Source organism: Rhamphochromis sp. 'chilingali' (genome assembly GCF_963969265.1).
Source record: "Rhamphochromis sp. 'chilingali' genome assembly, chromosome: 14".
NCBI classification, from domain to species: domain Eukaryota; kingdom Metazoa; phylum Chordata; class Actinopteri; order Cichliformes; family Cichlidae; genus Rhamphochromis; species Rhamphochromis sp. 'chilingali'.
In genome coordinates, this window is record NC_137941.1 from 20,615,674 (window position 1) to 20,629,980 (window position 14,307).

Sequence of the window (14,307 nt, forward strand, 5' to 3'; positions counted from 1 at the left end):
GTGACACTGAAATCAGTATTATTAAGTAACGCAACAAAGACTAATTCTATACGAACAGTGTTACAGAGTTTGGTTTACCATTGTCTGAATGATTTCTTAGCAAACCATGCCTGGAAGCTGTTGATGTTACCTTTTGCGTAAATGCTAAAAAATGCTTCCTGTGTTTTCTTTGACTTTATAAGCCGGTCCTCCTGGTGAGAAAGGTTTACCTGGAGAGAGGGGTTCGATTGGAGACCAAGGTGTTCCTGGTCTGCCAGGACTTCCTGCCTCTGAAGAACAACAAGGTATGTAAACAGAAGCTTTCGAAGGACACGAAACCTTTGACTTAAACAACATCGCAGTTGTTATGAAAAGAGCAGCTGACTGCTGCACGTTCATACTGGTTATTTGTGGCTCGACCTGCTAACACGTGAACAGCCCTTTAAAGCCAAGTATATCATATTTGATATATGAGCTTTTGAGGCTTTTACATTATCAGTGTGATTTTTGTTTCTCCCTGAAAAATCGAAAGAAACAGCACAATAGATTTTAAGGACTAAATTGCAAAAAAAAAATGCCTGCATTTTCTGGCAATTATTTCATGGTTCAGGCCTTAAAAGGATCATGTGAACAGATCCCAAAAAACTATGTGGGGCAAAGATTCTGTTATTATGTTTTGACGGGAAAGTGTGGGAAACGTTAAAAACCCTGGCCGGTTGCCTGGAGTTTGATATAACTAACATCAATAAACACAAACTTAGGAAGCTGGTCTTATGGGCCTTTGTAATAATCTTCTGTGTACTCCCTTCTTCTATCCCAACAACTGTAAAAAATAAAACTATCATTTCAGCTGCTGTTCTCTCTAGTAAGCACCACCAGGTTTCTACCGATGTGGTAAAAGATCAGCATTTGCCTTTTTGAGTCACACGTTGTTTGTAAGACTCATAAGTAGTTTCCCTTTTCATGTCATATGGAGAAATAAAATGGCCAAAAACTCCACCTCTACCACCTTCACCTTCACCCAGTTACAGTAGTAGTATTAGTTTCCCAGGCCTTGTTGGAGTTGCGTTTTCACTGTGGAGGAACCATCTGTCAAAATCTGCCTAACTTGTGACTTTGTGGTGACTCACATTTTCCCCTTGGGCGTAGCCTAAGCAGAAAAAGATGGGAATGGGTTAACCTCCACTTGCCTTTTGATGACAGTGTTTCCTACTACATACTTCAGAAAACTGTCTGCCCTGCTGTGCTCACTTCTGAAAAGTAGCGTCAATCAAAATGAGTGATATCGTCTCAGTGCTTCGGATGAAGGACAAGAGATATAAATAGCCATGCAGTCCAGGTCTCTTTCACTGAGCCAAAATACAGAAGCAGTGTGTGATGAAGTACACCCAATGATAAGGTAACCAAAGTCATGCGGCCATGCTCTTTTTAAAGAGAAAAGCATTCTCCTGGCAACTCTCCCAAAGAAACCTGCAGTCTTTTTCTTATTCTACTGTCATGAACTTTAACGGCTAACATGCTAACTGAGGTCTGTGGAGGCTGAGTTCTTGGGTTTGTTTGATTCTTTGAACATTGTATTCTGACATTCGGGTTAATTTGCTGGCTCCTGCCTACTACTTACCTTTGTAATTCCTATGGAGGCAGTAAGGTTGTACTTAGTTCTTCACACAGCAGCTTTTGCTTTCTGTAATACATGCTATGTTGTTGTTCATCTTTGGTTGTATATAAATCAATAAATCAATCTGGAAAGCCCTGCTTTTTATCATGTCCTGATACTTAAAACTAAAACTTGGAAAATAGCTGTTGTTTTTTTTTGTTTTGTTTTTTTTACATATGAAACTACTAGGTAACCCTATTTGATGTTATAGGTTGAGAATTCCTTGTTTGACTTTCCAAAGTTAATAGAAATTGGAATGATTTAAGCCAGGGGTGTCAGACTCGAGACCTCGAGGGCCGGTGTCCTGCAGATGTATCCTTAATGCAACACAGCTGATTTAAATGGCTAAACTACCTCCTCAGCGTGTCTTGAAGTTCTCCAGAGGCTGGTAATGAACTAATCATTTATTCAGGTTTGTTGACCCAGGGTGAGATCTAAAACCTGCAGGACGCCTCCCCTTGAGGTCTGGAGCCTGACACCCCTGATTTAAGCAACTTTAACACTATATTTGTACCACTGTGATAGGAGGCGTGTGCCGATGTCAAAACTCCTGGACTGTTGTTATAACCACAGAAATAACTTCTGAAAACGTTGTTTGTTTCCATCAGTCTTCGTTTTGTTCGGGCCAGAAGGTTTTGCTGGAGATAAAGGAGACAAGGGCCAACAAGGTGAACCAGGACGCCCTGCTCTCAGTGCAGGACCACAGGGAGCCAAGGGGCGCAGCGGGGAGATGGGCCCTCCTGGACCAAAAGGGACATGTGAGGGAATCAGGTTACTTTTATTGTTGTCTCTGTTTGTAAAATCTGTTACATCTTTATGTATTATAGTTTTATTTGCCTTTAGGGGGAGAGTACCACAAGGGAGCCCCAGGTGAGAGAGGAAGGCCTGGAAACGCAGGCTCCAAAGGACCAAAAGGTGAAGTAGTAGTTTTCTAAACTGTTAATATTCTAAATAAATAAAAAAGCAGTCATTTAATCAGAACAATTTCCTCCTGTGTACGTTTAGGTGATCATGGAGAATGTCAGTGCAACGTTGTAAATGCTATACCTGGTTTACTCGGCCGTCCCGGTGATCCTGGCGATCCGGGGATGACTGGAGAGTTTGGTCAGGAAGGTGATCCAGGAGATCCAGGTCTCCAAGGAGACGAAGGGTTCGCAGTAAGGCAAAATAAAAAAAAAAGACAAATTCTACTTGTACAGACAAAAAAAACCCCAAACATCTCCTTATTCCCCTCCGCTTTGTTCTCTTGTGCTATAGGGATTTCCTGGGCTCGATGGTTTGCCAGGCCCAAAAGGTCGTAAGGGGGACACAACTATCGCCAAAGAGAAAGGTGCCTCTTATCTTATTTTTGTCTTATTTCAGATCAACAGTAGAGTTACAAGTGAGCAAGAAAAGAAATACCATGTTTATTTGTGTTTGTGGTTGTTTGCATGCCTGGCAATGTCTTTGTATTCCCAACAGGACATCACGGTGACCCAGGAGATTTAGGAAAAGATGGTGAGCCAGGAGCACCTGGGGCTCCAGGCAGAAGCGGTCAGGCTGGTTTGCCTGGCAACCGAGGTTCTCCAGTGAGTCCATCACTATTTCACATTGTCTTTACCTTTAAAAAAGTCTCCTACTCTGTGATTTGCATCTTATCCTAAACTATTTGTTGCTCATTTGTTCCCTTTACTTGCCTCGCTTGAGTACCAACAATCTTAAAATGCAGTGATTGTGATGGTCCATATAAATAGGGAGAAGGACCCAGGGGAGAACGTGGGGACAAAGGTTTCCCAGGTATTTCTGGTCGACCGGGCGCAGTAGGGTTGAGCGGAGAACCAGGTCTAAATCTTGAGGGTGTCAAAGGTGTGCGTGGCTTACCTGGTGACGACGGTCTCACTGGCTATGATGGAAGTCCAGGAACACCAGGCAGTCCAGGTAATGAGCTGCCTCCTTACCTACTTCTATTCTGTCTTATTTGTGGTGTTGCATATATCTCCTCTAAGGCTTTGTCTCCTTACAGGCATTTTACTCATTTTCACTCTACTAAATATTACATTTTATTTTGTCTTTTTTAAAATATTCTCTTTTGTCACTTAATGCAAGGAAGTCAAATGGGAATGACGATTAATGGCCGGTGTTTAAAAGAGGACGATGCATGTAGATTGTTTTCCATTTTATTGACTTTTCTTCCTTTGCCTCGTGCTATCTCTTTGTTGCAGGAGCTCCATCTCTCAAACCAGCTGCAGCCGAGCTTGTTTGAGATAATGCTTGTGCTTTTGAATAACTCTTATTTCGAATGCCTCTCTCTTTCATTCTCCCTCATTTGCAACTGAAAGGCGGCTGTAGTCTGACAGGAGGAGAAGGACAGGTGGATGTAACAGGTAGCTGGCATAACAACGTTTTCACCTTATTGCTTCGATTGTGACTACTCTGTTGTGCTTTGCTTCTAGGTTATTTGTTTGGGATGCATGATGAATTATGAAATGTTTAAAATATTTCAGTGTGTCCAGACACCAGCTAATGTAAGGATAAAGATAATGTCACTTTCTCAAAACCGTTCACGCTGGGCAGCAGTAAAAGTTCACCTTCACCAAAGTAGTTCTTTCCAAACACTTTGACGCACATTTAAAATCTTGTCCTGAATATCGTGTTTGTTATTTTCTTCTCAGGCCCTTGCGATACATTTGTAGGACCTCCTGGATCACCTGGACTTCCAGGGCCTACTGGATTATCAGGAGTTAAAGGTAAAATATCAAGACCCTGATGCTATGCTTTGTTCCTTGCAGGGGAACTATGTTTTGATACCTTCTTTTACCCTCAATCCAACAGGTCTTCCTGGCCAAAAAGGACCACAGGGTTTCTATGGAGTAAGGGGAACGAAAGGAGAATTAGGAGATCAAGGCATTGGTGGCCCCCCTGGACCACCAGGTGAAGACTGATAAGAAAATCCCAAGGGCCAGTTTTAGTAACAGTATACACTTGCACAAAACCTTCTTTTGGTGTTAAAAGGCTACTGTTGGTACTTCCTTAAGAGGCATAGTGTCAGTCTTTTAGTTTCTTTGAACCTTTTCTCTTATCAGGTTTTTGACCCACTAATTTGAGCTGCTTTTTGTTCATTGTGTTGGTTGCTGTTGATGAACTTGCTATGACTTTATTAATTTGTGCATTTTTAGGAGATCATCTGCAGACCTTTGCACTCCCATCAGCCCTTTTTTTGAGATTGTACTGTAGCATCATGCTAATTTTCCCCGTTTAGTAAATCTGGCCCCAACTGTGCAATAGTCCTGTAGATAGAACTGTTCTAATTGTTGGTTGAAATATTATCTTTAGTCTATATTTTCTTTTGTTGGTTCTTTAAACAGGTTTTACAGGCCCTCGTGGAGACTTGGGAACCCCAGGCAGTAAAGGCTCCTTAGGAGTCGCCGGCTCATCCGGTATGTCTGGTCGGCATGGAACACAGGGTGAAAAGGGTGTTCATGGAGAAATCTTGGATGCAATGCCTGGATCACCTGGAGACCCAGGACTGCCTGGACTTCGAGGGTTTAAAGGCCTATCGGGAGAACAAGGAGAACCAGGTTATCCAGGTAAGCAGTTTCTCTTTTTCATTTTTTCAAATCCCTAATTTGATAGGTATGATTCATGGTTTATATCCATCTACTTCTCCAGGAATGGGTGGCATGCCTGGTATGACTGGCTTAAAGGGTAAGGTTGGCCCTCCAGGGCTGCTGGGGGAGGAAGGAAAGCCTGGACCAGATGGCAATTTTGGCTATCCTGGTGATCCTGGGAGGACAGGTCCCCGAGGGCTACATGGTGCAGTTGGACACCCAGGTTAGAAGAATATACACACAGGTGTACATTTCCACAAATCTTCACATTTATGTCTGACATCCCTCTTATGTCTTGTTGTCTAGGTTTAACTGGAGAGAGGGGAAATGAAGGAGACCCAGGTCCTCCAGGACCTATTGGTTTAAAAGGTATCCCAGGGGAATTTGGAAATGATGGCGTCATCGGAGAGAGTGGTCCACCTGGTGATCCAGGATTTCCCGGTTTAAATGGACGCCCTGGCGTTCCAGGAATGAAGGGTTTGTTTCTTAATTAATCAAATGCTTAAGACCATAAAGAAACACAAAATAAATTATGTGAACATGCCCACCATTTGTCAAAATGTTCTGTGGTTCCTCCATTTTAAGGATACAAAGGGTCACATGGCATGTCAGGTTTTGAGGGTCGTAGTGGTGATCTCGGATTGAAGGGCCACAGTGGACTGAAAGGAGAGTCGGGACTGCAAGGTGAAGTAGGCCTAAAAGGAATAAAAGGCCAAGGTGGAGAAAAAGGTGAGACTGGCACCTGTAGATTCCTTGAGCTGTTTTGAAACTGGACAAAAACTCAACAACTGACCACAACTGTCTGCTAGGTGATCGTGGTCTGACAGGTCCTCCTGGGGAGAAACCAAAAGTTCCTCCACAGATGCTTGTTGAAATGAAAGGACTCAAGGGAGAGGGTGGACCTGTAGGAAATCAAGGTTTCATTGGGGCAAGAGGTGTGAAGCTCAAATCAAAATTCATTTCCTCCTTTTGTCTCAGTTCCTCTGCTCTCTCACCCCTAACACATCTTACTCTTTTCCAAAGGCTCTAAGGGTTTTCCCGGTGTGCCGGGGGAGGAGGGAACCCATGGTTTCCCCGGGGACCCCAGCAATGAGAAAGGATATCAAGGAGATCCAGGTCCACAGGGGCTACCAGGAATCAAAGGAATGCCAGGGATAACTGGAAACCGAGGAATTACTGGTTTCGGGGGAATGCATGGTGTAAAGGTGAAACTATCAATAAAATGAATGTAATTCAGTTATCAAGGGGCAACATCCAGGTCTGAGTGAAGAAGTCAGCACCAAGATGTGGAAGTCTTCCAATACTCACTTGAGGAAGGCTCTAAAGCAAGTCAGCTGAAGTAACTGACTTATTGGAATGTCCAACTTTATCTCTATGAGACATCTATCCCGTGCACCTTACACTTTGCTAGTGCTGTACATGAACATTCTATAAGTATGCTTTTGTTAAACTCGCTTATATTTCCTGCGCTCATCTAAGTTGTGAAAAAAAGTTTGAAACTGCAGACTTAATACTAGCATCCCTGGCTCTAAAAAAATTATCCCCTTGCACTAGTGTACAGGTGATGTAAAAGGCCCGTTCAGCTCATCATGCACTGTTTTCACCACGGCTAGTGCTAGCAGCATTTGCTAGCAGACAATGCACCTACCATCAGTAGTGCTGAAGCCAGTCCCTACAGGGAGTGCAGAATTATTAGGCAAATGAGTATTTTGTCCACATCATCCTCTTCATGCATGTTGTCTTACTCCAAGCTGTATAGGCTCGAAAGCCTACTACCAATGAAGCATATTAGGTGATGTGCATCTCTGTAATGAGAAGGGGTGTGGTCTAATGACATCAACACCCTATATCAGGTGTGCATAATTATTAGGCAACGTCCTTTCCTTTGGCAAAATGGGTCAAAAGAAGGACTTGACAGGCTCAGAAAAGTCACAAATAGTGAGATATCTTGCAGAGGGATGCAGCAGTCTCAAAATTGCAAAGCTTCTGAAGCGTGATCATCGAACAATCAAGCGTTTCATTCAAAATAGTCAACAGGGTCGCAAGAAGCGTGTGGAAAAACCAAGGCGCAAAATAACTGCCCATGAACTGAGAAAAGTCAAGCGTGCAGCTGCCAAGATGCCACTTGCCACCAGTTTGGCCATATTTCAGAGCTGCAACATCACTGGAGTGCCCAAAAGCACAAGGTGTGCAATACTCAGAGACATGGCCAAGGTAAGAAAGGCTGAAAGACGACCACCACTGAACAAGACACACAAGCTGAAACGTCAAGACTGGGCCAAGAAATATCTCAAGACTGGTTTTTCTAAGGTTTTATGGACTGATGAAATGAGAGTGAGTCTTGATGGGCCAGATGGATGGGCCCGTGGCTGGATTGGTAAAGGGCAGAGAGCTCCAGTCCGACTCAGACGCCAGCAAGGTGGAGGTGGAGTACTGGTTTGGGCTGGTATCATCAAAGATGAGCTTGTGGGGCCTTTTCGGGTTGAGGATGGAGTCAAGCTCAACTCCCAGTCCTACTGCCAGTTTCTGGAAGACACCTTCTTCAAGCAGTGGTACAGGAAGAAGTTTGCATCCTTCAAGAAAAACATGATTTTCATGCAGGACAATGCTCCATCACACGCGTCCAAGTACTCCACAGCGTGGCTGGCAAGAAAGGGTATAAAAGAAGAAAAACTAATGACATGGCCTCCTTGTTCACCTGATCTGAACCCCATTGAGAACCTGTGGTCCATCATCAAATGTGAGATTTACAAGGAGGGAAAACAGTACACCTCTCTGAACAGTGTCTGGGAGGCTGTGGTTGCTGCTGCACGCAATGTTGATGGTGAACAGATCAAAACACTGACAGAATCCATGGATGGCAGGCTTTTGAGTGTCCTTGCAAAGAAAGGTGGCTATATTGGTCGCTGATTTGTTTTTGTTTTGTTTTGAATGTCAGAAATGTATATTTGTGAATGTGGAGATGTTATATTGGTTTCACTGGTAAAAATCAATAATTGAAATGGGTATATATTTGTTTTTTGTTAAGTTGCCTAATAATTATGCACAGTAATAGTCACCTGCACACACAGATATCCCCCTAAAATAGCTAAAACTAAAAACAAACTAAAAACTACTTCCAAAAACATTCAGCTTTGATATTAATGAGTTTTTTGGGTTCATTGAGAACATGGTTGTTGTTCAATAATAACATTATTCCTCAAAAATACAACTTGCCTAATAATTCTGCACTCCCTGTATATAAAGATTTTACTTCACAGTAACACGATCAAGCTCTATGTCTGTGTTTTAGCTCTATGTAGCCACAGAACACCCCCCACTCCCACCACATCAGTGCTAAACAGCAGACAGGTGCAGCTAGATTCTAGTAGGTGGATATAGTGGAGCAGTTAGCAGCTAAAAGCTAAAGTTCCCTAAACTTCCTATAGAAGTAGTACTTTTTCAAAGAAAAATATTGTTTAAAAGTTTTATATAATTGAGTGTGATTTAGAGACAGTGAGGCTCAAGGATACTATTGGAGTGCAATATAAAAAAACAGGTGTAAAGTGATTCAGGATAAACTGATCCAGGATAAAGTCTAGTTATGTATCTTGACCCTCTGATCTTTACAATTTCTTTCTCTATCTTCCCTTCCTGAATGGTTTGAGAACTTCTTTAAATCCTAAATTTATATTTTCAGCTTCGTCTGTAAAAATTCATTTTTTTACCTGCATGTTCAGCACGTTTCTTTTCTCGCAGACATCATTCCTGTGTGCGCATGTGTTTTTAATTGTCCACATATAACTTTTTTAGGGAACTAAAGGGAGTCCTGGTGCCTATGGCTCATCGGGTGAAACAGGAAGGAAGGGAGACAGAGGTACAACCAGGAACTTTAATTTCAGACATTCTGAGATTTAAACACTGATTATAGTGATCATGAGGGAAATTTGTATGTGGTGTTAAATTGTAATAAATTTCACAGGTGAGAAAGGCCCTCGTATAGACCTTCCTGGAGTTCCTGGATTGAGAGGAGAGGATGGATTTATAGGAGAGCCAGGTACAAACTGTAGCTCATCAAATTTCTTCTTTTCTTGTTTTGATTAGCAATTGTTAACTAGTGATGGTCTGAAATTAAATGATTTAATATCCCTCTTAAAGGCCAGACAGGACTAACTGGAACGACTGGGGACAGAGGTATACCTGGCTTTGAAGGTATTAAAGGCATGAAGGGAGAGGCAGGCATTCTGGGATTACCAGGATTTCCAGGTAGAACACACACTCACACTGACCACTTAATTGTACAGTTTTGAATGCTAGATATTATATATGCATGACACTGCATTTACATGTATATATTTCATAGGATCGGATGGGCAGAAGGGAACGTCTGGTAATCAAGGTCAAAAGGGCCTTCCAGGCTCTCCTGGGCAAGAGGGCCAACCAGGCATTCCTGGCTTCCGGGGTGTCAAAGGTCAGATAACTGTCCTGTTCTTTCTCTTCAAACTACATGCCTGTTTTCTCCAATATTATTCTGTACTATGAAAATGTGTACAGGTCTTCCTGGCCCAAAAGGTCTTGATGGATTAGATGGATTGAAAGGGCAGAAGGGTTTCACTGGAACACCAGGTACTATTTTCCAAGAATTCATGGACATTTTTTCCATGTGTGCAATCCTAAAACATATAGAGTATAATACCTCTACTGGAATATACCACTAATATTTCAAAATAAAGGTCAACCACTACTTCAGATACACAAAGGATAGTGGATAAAGAACATCCAAAATAGCAAAAAATAGCATCACAAGCTGGGGGTTAGACTCTAAACATAATATCAAAATGTGTCTTTGTCTTTCATTGGTTGTGTATTCATAGACATTAAAGCAACAATTAAATCCAGCCTAAACAGAATGAAAGATATGTCTTGCTTTTTCTGTGTTGCAAAAACTTTAGTAACCCCACATTTCCTGGCTTTTTCCATCAGGTCCAAACATCACTGGACCTGCTGGGGAGACGGGAATTAAAGGACAGAAGGGAGACAGCGGTGACCCTAATAACCAGCCAGGTTCTCCAGGTGCACTGGGTTCGAAAGGCTTCCAGGGACCTCATGGTTAGTCTCTACCGCCATGCATTAATAAGACCCATTTGTAATACAATTCAACTTTCTTAAAGCTGACACAATCCCATGTTTCATCCATTCAGGTGATCAAGGACAACCTGGCCCACCAGGATTCCGTGGCCCCCCAGGATTAAGTGGGACCTCAGACAGAAGGGGACCCCTTGGGGACTCTGGCTTTGCTGGACCTAAAGGATACCAAGGTAAAAAAGATTCAGTTTTGTGAAAGGAAACCATTGTTATTTCACACCAGTACACTGGGATGCTTTGTCTTCAATTTATCTGTATTTATTAACCCGTATTGACGTATTTTCCAGGTTTCACTGGAAACAGAGGTCTTTCTGGTGTGGACGCTCCCCCAGGAGAGCAGGGTGTAACAGGAATAAATGGCTTTCCTGGATTCCCAGGAAGGAAAGGAATTAAAGGAGATCAAGGTCCAGTTGGATACATAGGGTCAAATGGTATTTCTGGGAAGAAAGGTACGGATTAAATTAAAACATTTAACTGTGTTTAAATTAGTACTGCATGAGTGTACATGGTCAAATAATCAGCTAATGGAATTGCAACAGTATTATTTAATTTCTAGAGTTTGTCACAACAGTACAGTTTTGTCTGTGCAACTATATCAGTCTCACACATTGCTGTGGATGACTTTTGGCCCCTTCTTCTTTACGTTGCTTCAGTTCATTCAGGTTTGCAGGTATTCATTAATGCAAAGCTCTCCATTTGTGTTGCCAACTTATCACCTTGATTCTTTTCTTTCTTTTTTTTAGTTATTCTGCTGTAGCTTTACTGGTTTGCTTGGGATATTGTCCTATTGCATGTCCCACTTTCAACCAAGTTTTAGCTGGTAGGCGGATGGCATCACATTGGACTCTAGAATACTTTGGTACACAGAGGAGTTCAGTGACTGAAAAGTAACAGGGCGTCATGGCTGCAAAACAAGCCAAAATCCTCACCCCTCCACCACTGTGATTAACAGTGGGTATGAGGTGTTTGTTGATATGCTGGGTTAGGTTATCACCAAATGTGGTGCCGTGCATTATGGCCAAACACTTCCACTTTGGGTTTAGCTGTCCAAAGGACATTGTTCCGGAAGTCTTGTGTGCATTCAGAGGTAAATTTGCAAACCTAAGTCATATGGTGATGTTCTTAGAGAAAATAATTTTTCTCTGGCAACCAAACAAGTCATACTAGTGCAGTCTTTTTCTAATTATTCTGCCATTAACTTTAACATTTAGCTTGCTAAATGAGGTCTGAGATGTAGTCTTGTTTTTTTGGAGTTTCTCTAAGCATTGCACAGTCTGAAACAGGATAAAGTTGCAGGGATGCCCACTCCTGGGAAGATTGTGTTAACTCAAACTCCATTCCAGCAAACTGCCTAAATGTCTGCTTTTTAGAGGTGGTCACACTCCCCGGTGATCAGTTAATCAAGTGCATTTGCTACTTACCCTCCTAATTCCTATGGAAGCAGTAATGGTGCTCACAGCACTCCTGTGAAAAGTTTCTTTTTCACATGACTATCAGTTTTTTGGGACGGTAGACTTCTTACTAGTAATTTAGGTCAAAGAAATACTGTTGAATTACCTAAAAATCACACAAAGAAGCTTAAGTTACAAAAAGATTGTGCCAAAGATGCCCCATACGGTCCTGCTAAGGCATATTATGATGATTAATTTCATCTGCTTTTTTTGTTACAGGAATGAAAGGAGAGCAAGGATTCATGGGATTACCTGGCAAGACTGGTGTAAAGGGACAAAGAGGGCCAGTCGGTCCAAAAGGAAGCACTGGACTTCCAGGTTAATTATAGAGTCATAATATACTGACTGACCTCTAGGTATCATACCCTGTGTGGGTACATGTATGCTCGTTTTCTTTTTGTCTTCACTGTTATATGATCTGTTTTCCAGGTCTTCCTGGGCCTCCAGGAAACCAGGGTCCTCCTCCAGTTTCCATCAGAATTCCAGGAGAGAGGGGACTTCCTGGACCACAGGGTATCCGAGGTCCCAAGGGGTATATAGGGGACCCAGGTGCACAAGGTCTTCCTGGAGATCAAGGTTAGTTATTGTAAAACTTTTGCTGTTGACCATTCCTAAAAATTGTCGGGCCCAATTAATACATATAGATATTGTTTCTGTACAGGGTTCGTGGGACCCATTGGACAAAAAGGAATGCCAGGGATCAGTGGTAGACCGGGAATCCCTGGATTGCGTGGCGAAGGTGGACAAATTGGCCACCCTGGTCTACAGGGCATGGAAGGTGCGTCTGATACTCTGGTATTTTGGAATTAGCTTAATAAAACCTGGATTAAAAGATTTAAAGTAGGTGCGAACTATAACATTGTGTGAGTGTTGATTTAGTGAAAAAATGTCAAATGTCTGATTGGATTATCGTAATATCATAGAGTAGATAGTTAACAGGTCTTGAGGCCATATATGAAATACTGAATGATTCAGGTATACTGAGTATGTGAATGCATCACCTCAGTAGGTTATAAGACCACCGAATGAACTCCTCATTCCTCATTAGGTCACCACGGTAACCCGGGAATTTCCGGTTTACCTGGCATGCCTGGCCGCAGTGTCAGTGTGGGTTACTTGCTGGTGAAACACAGTCAGTCCGATCAGATACCCATGTGTCCCGTGGGTATGGCTAAACTGTGGGATGGCTACAGCTTGCTGTACCTCGAGGGCCAGGAAAAGGCCCACAACCAGGACCTTGGTAAGTCATCCTAAGTGTGAAAATTACTCTACATGTGTTAATGTGTGTTAAAGTTTTACTTGCTTCTTTGTGCTGAATGTTGTTCTTTACAACTGCGGCTGCATGTTTGTGGTCACTGTCACGCAGAAGCAATGTTTCACTATTTGTAACTTCCTGATGGTGTTGCATGATAGAAATGAACCTCTTGATTATTTTAAGGCTGCTTTTAAAATGTTGACCAACAGATTCTGTCAGATTACTTTAAATAGTTTTATTTAGCAGATTTAAAGTGTACCACACAGACAGAACCTTTCAAAGAAGAAAAAAATACCATCTTCTTATTATACATGACAAGTTCGTAAATTTATATATTTATATAATATGTAATAGCTTGATTTTTTTTTTTCACTTGTGTGATATTTAGTGATTTAATTTCTTTACATTTTTCTTCAAAGGAGCCAGAAATTCCTGTAATTTTTATAAAGTGTTTGTATTTTCTGTTTTTTCAAGGTTTGGCAGGCTCCTGCCTCTCAAAGTTCAGCACCATGCCCTTCCTCTACTGCAATCCAGGAGACATTTGTTACTACGCCAGCAGAAATGACAAATCCTACTGGCTGTCAACAACTGCCCCGCTTCCTATGATGCCTGTCGAGCAGGGCGGCATAAAACCATACATCAGCCGCTGCTCAGTGTGTGAAGCTCCATCAGTTGCAATAGCAGTGCACAGTCAGGACATCACCATCCCACAGTGTCCTGCAGGCTGGCGCAGCTTGTGGATTGGCTACTCCTTCCTCATGGTGAGTTTCAGGTTCAGGTTCCAGAAGTCTGATTTACAGTGTGTGTGTCTGGGATAATGTGCAGACAGAGAAGTAGCATAGTTGTAGAGTAGCATGTGGCTTTCTGAACCATAAATCCAATTCCTAAACCATCTTGCAACCAACATGCATTTTTTTCTAATAGCCAGCATAAAGAAGTCAAATTGTGCAGAAAAGTGTGAACTTTGACCTTAGTAAATATTTCTGTTACATTCATGGTCTGAATTTCTAGTTTTAAGTCTTATTAAAAGCAGCAGGATGTTTATTTTCTGAATTATGGCCCCATTCTTCACATATGACAAGAAATCAGAGTTTCCAATATATGTTTAAATTCTATAATTAAAAGTCAGAATATGTAGGAAATATTTTTAACAGAACAGATTGATGTATATCTTGTCCTACTTCTACAGAAATACACATAATTATTTTCCCAGTAACTGGTGTTAGTATCAGCCCTGGCCCCAAAACAATTGTA

The 14,307-nt window shown here is 42.0% G+C and overlaps 1 protein-coding gene across 1 annotated transcript in view; it reads left to right on the forward strand.

The window, feature by feature from the left end:
* Positions 1-14,307, forward strand: part of col4a2 (collagen, type IV, alpha 2) — a 62,377-nt gene that overhangs the window by 46,730 nt on the left and 1,340 nt on the right. Inside the window, exons 19-47 of the mRNA XM_080903925.1 lie at positions 183-284; positions 2,245-2,394; positions 2,480-2,551; positions 2,642-2,793; positions 2,894-2,966; positions 3,098-3,204; positions 3,370-3,553; positions 3,955-3,999; positions 4,288-4,362; positions 4,448-4,546; positions 4,981-5,202; positions 5,285-5,446; positions 5,530-5,700; positions 5,809-5,952; positions 6,033-6,158; positions 6,247-6,428; positions 9,016-9,079; positions 9,185-9,259; positions 9,361-9,468; positions 9,566-9,673; positions 9,757-9,828; positions 10,186-10,311; positions 10,404-10,520; positions 10,635-10,796; positions 12,018-12,116; positions 12,228-12,374; positions 12,460-12,576; positions 12,847-13,038; positions 13,528-13,814. Coding sequence (XP_080760051.1) covers positions 183-284; positions 2,245-2,394; positions 2,480-2,551; positions 2,642-2,793; positions 2,894-2,966; positions 3,098-3,204; positions 3,370-3,553; positions 3,955-3,999; positions 4,288-4,362; positions 4,448-4,546; positions 4,981-5,202; positions 5,285-5,446; positions 5,530-5,700; positions 5,809-5,952; positions 6,033-6,158; positions 6,247-6,428; positions 9,016-9,079; positions 9,185-9,259; positions 9,361-9,468; positions 9,566-9,673; positions 9,757-9,828; positions 10,186-10,311; positions 10,404-10,520; positions 10,635-10,796; positions 12,018-12,116; positions 12,228-12,374; positions 12,460-12,576; positions 12,847-13,038; positions 13,528-13,814 — 3,740 coding nt within the window. The remainder of the gene's footprint in view (positions 1-182; positions 285-2,244; positions 2,395-2,479; positions 2,552-2,641; positions 2,794-2,893; positions 2,967-3,097; positions 3,205-3,369; positions 3,554-3,954; positions 4,000-4,287; positions 4,363-4,447; positions 4,547-4,980; positions 5,203-5,284; positions 5,447-5,529; positions 5,701-5,808; positions 5,953-6,032; positions 6,159-6,246; positions 6,429-9,015; positions 9,080-9,184; positions 9,260-9,360; positions 9,469-9,565; positions 9,674-9,756; positions 9,829-10,185; positions 10,312-10,403; positions 10,521-10,634; positions 10,797-12,017; positions 12,117-12,227; positions 12,375-12,459; positions 12,577-12,846; positions 13,039-13,527; positions 13,815-14,307) is intronic.